Source organism: Suncus etruscus, chromosome 13 (genome assembly GCF_024139225.1).
Source record: "Suncus etruscus isolate mSunEtr1 chromosome 13, mSunEtr1.pri.cur, whole genome shotgun sequence".
Classification (NCBI taxonomy): Eukaryota; Metazoa; Chordata; class Mammalia; order Eulipotyphla; family Soricidae; genus Suncus; species Suncus etruscus.
This window is the reverse complement of record NC_064860.1, coordinates 46,307,967-46,309,358: the sequence shown is the minus strand read 5'-3', so window position 1 is coordinate 46,309,358 and position 1,392 is coordinate 46,307,967. Positions and strand designations below refer to the sequence as shown.

The window sequence follows — 1,392 nt, the reverse complement described above, 5'->3', positions numbered from 1 at the left end:
AGAGAAAGCAAAACAATATGAAAACTGTGCTGGATCAGCAGTAAAATAAGGAGGCACAATTTTGCCAAGAAAGGTAGCTGGTAATCATACTGGCATCCAAGTGATGGTGGCAGCTAATAAGGGGTTTGATTTCCATATTCCATATGGAATCTCTTCAGTGTTTCCATTGTCTCAGAATCTTCAGCATCTGTCTTTAACACAAAGGACATTCACAGCGCAAGAGGAAAAAAATAGAGTAGTAGGTGACGAAGGTTGTGGTTAGTAAGTCCATGAGTTATACTTGAGGTTACTATAACAAGATCCTTAAGGCATATAAAGTAATTCAATAAATCTTAGAGAAATGATTACTTAGTGAATCTGCTGCATTGGATAAAGCCCAGCAGCCAGTAAATGCAATGACTGGATTAGTAAGAACCCAGAGGTCTACAACCACTGCATAAATACCGCAGAGGGGGGAAGGTACTTGGTAAACAGCTCAGAGATCGGAAGTTTCTAGGAAAATAGCTCAGTGGTTGGGGCCTCATTGACCCATAATTTGAATATTGAAAATTCTTCCTTAGATCATAGTTTCTTGGTTGATAGCGGCTGGAGATAAAACAAGATGGAGTAAAGCCCAGGTTCTCATAGCTTCTATACCCGAAACCACCCAGTCTGTAGTGGTTTAGGGGTTGGAAATTCTTGGATAAGCGATTAAGATGCCCAAAGTATTTTGAGCCATTGGCAGGCATATGGCTGACTTTAGTAGCACGGAGGCTGGTTGGGTAGCAATTAGGTACATACCCTTTGTTGTGAGTCCCTGGGTTACCGCAGGGGATGGGTCCCGTGTTGGTCGTTTCACAGGCAATGCAGACTTTACCTACTGCTGGAGAGTTGCAGGGAACACAGAAATTTGACGCATCACAAATTGGAATGTCAGTCTTGACCTCGCAGCTAAGAGATTCACAGCTGGGTGCTTCACCATAGGATTCTTGGCAGTTGTCTAAGAGCCAGAGATTTCCTTGGTGGCGGCTGGGTAAGCAGAGCCCAAAGTTGGGATTTATCTCACTAGTGCAAAGAGCAGCTGAATTCAAGGGGATGTAGCAATAGGTTCTGTAAGATGCTCCACTGTAGTCCCCAGAAGAGCTCAGAAAAGACATGGAATCCGAATGCATGCTCAGCGACGGCTTTGCTATAAATGTGCGTGGCGGTGACCCAAGGCCGTTTTATATCTTCCTCAGGGTTTGTCTGCAGGTCTCCACACTTCCTTCTTTGTCTGGGACAAGACTACAGCAACATCTCATTAGGGTGTTGTTTAGCTACAGCTTCTGATGTCTTCACACTCATAAACATAACTTTATTTTGATTCTTCAAAGAAGCTATAACTGCCACTTTGACCATCACCCATAACTCATC

The 1,392-nt window shown here is 43.6% G+C and overlaps 1 protein-coding gene across 1 annotated transcript; it reads right to left on the bottom strand.

The window, feature by feature from the left end:
- Window positions 1-404: 404 nt before the first annotated feature.
- On the bottom strand, window positions 405-1,151 carry LOC126026094 (keratin-associated protein 24-1). The gene has a single exon (XM_049785812.1). The coding sequence runs from the start codon at window positions 1,149-1,151 to the stop codon at window positions 405-407; it is 747 nt and encodes a 248-aa protein (XP_049641769.1).
- Window positions 1,152-1,392: the final 241 nt, after the last annotated feature.

Excerpts from the sequence above, each read along its gene's own strand:
- LOC126026094 (XM_049785812.1), bottom strand. The coding sequence starts at position 1,151 with ATGCATTCGGATTCCATGTCTTTTCTGAGCTCTTCTGGGGACTACAGT.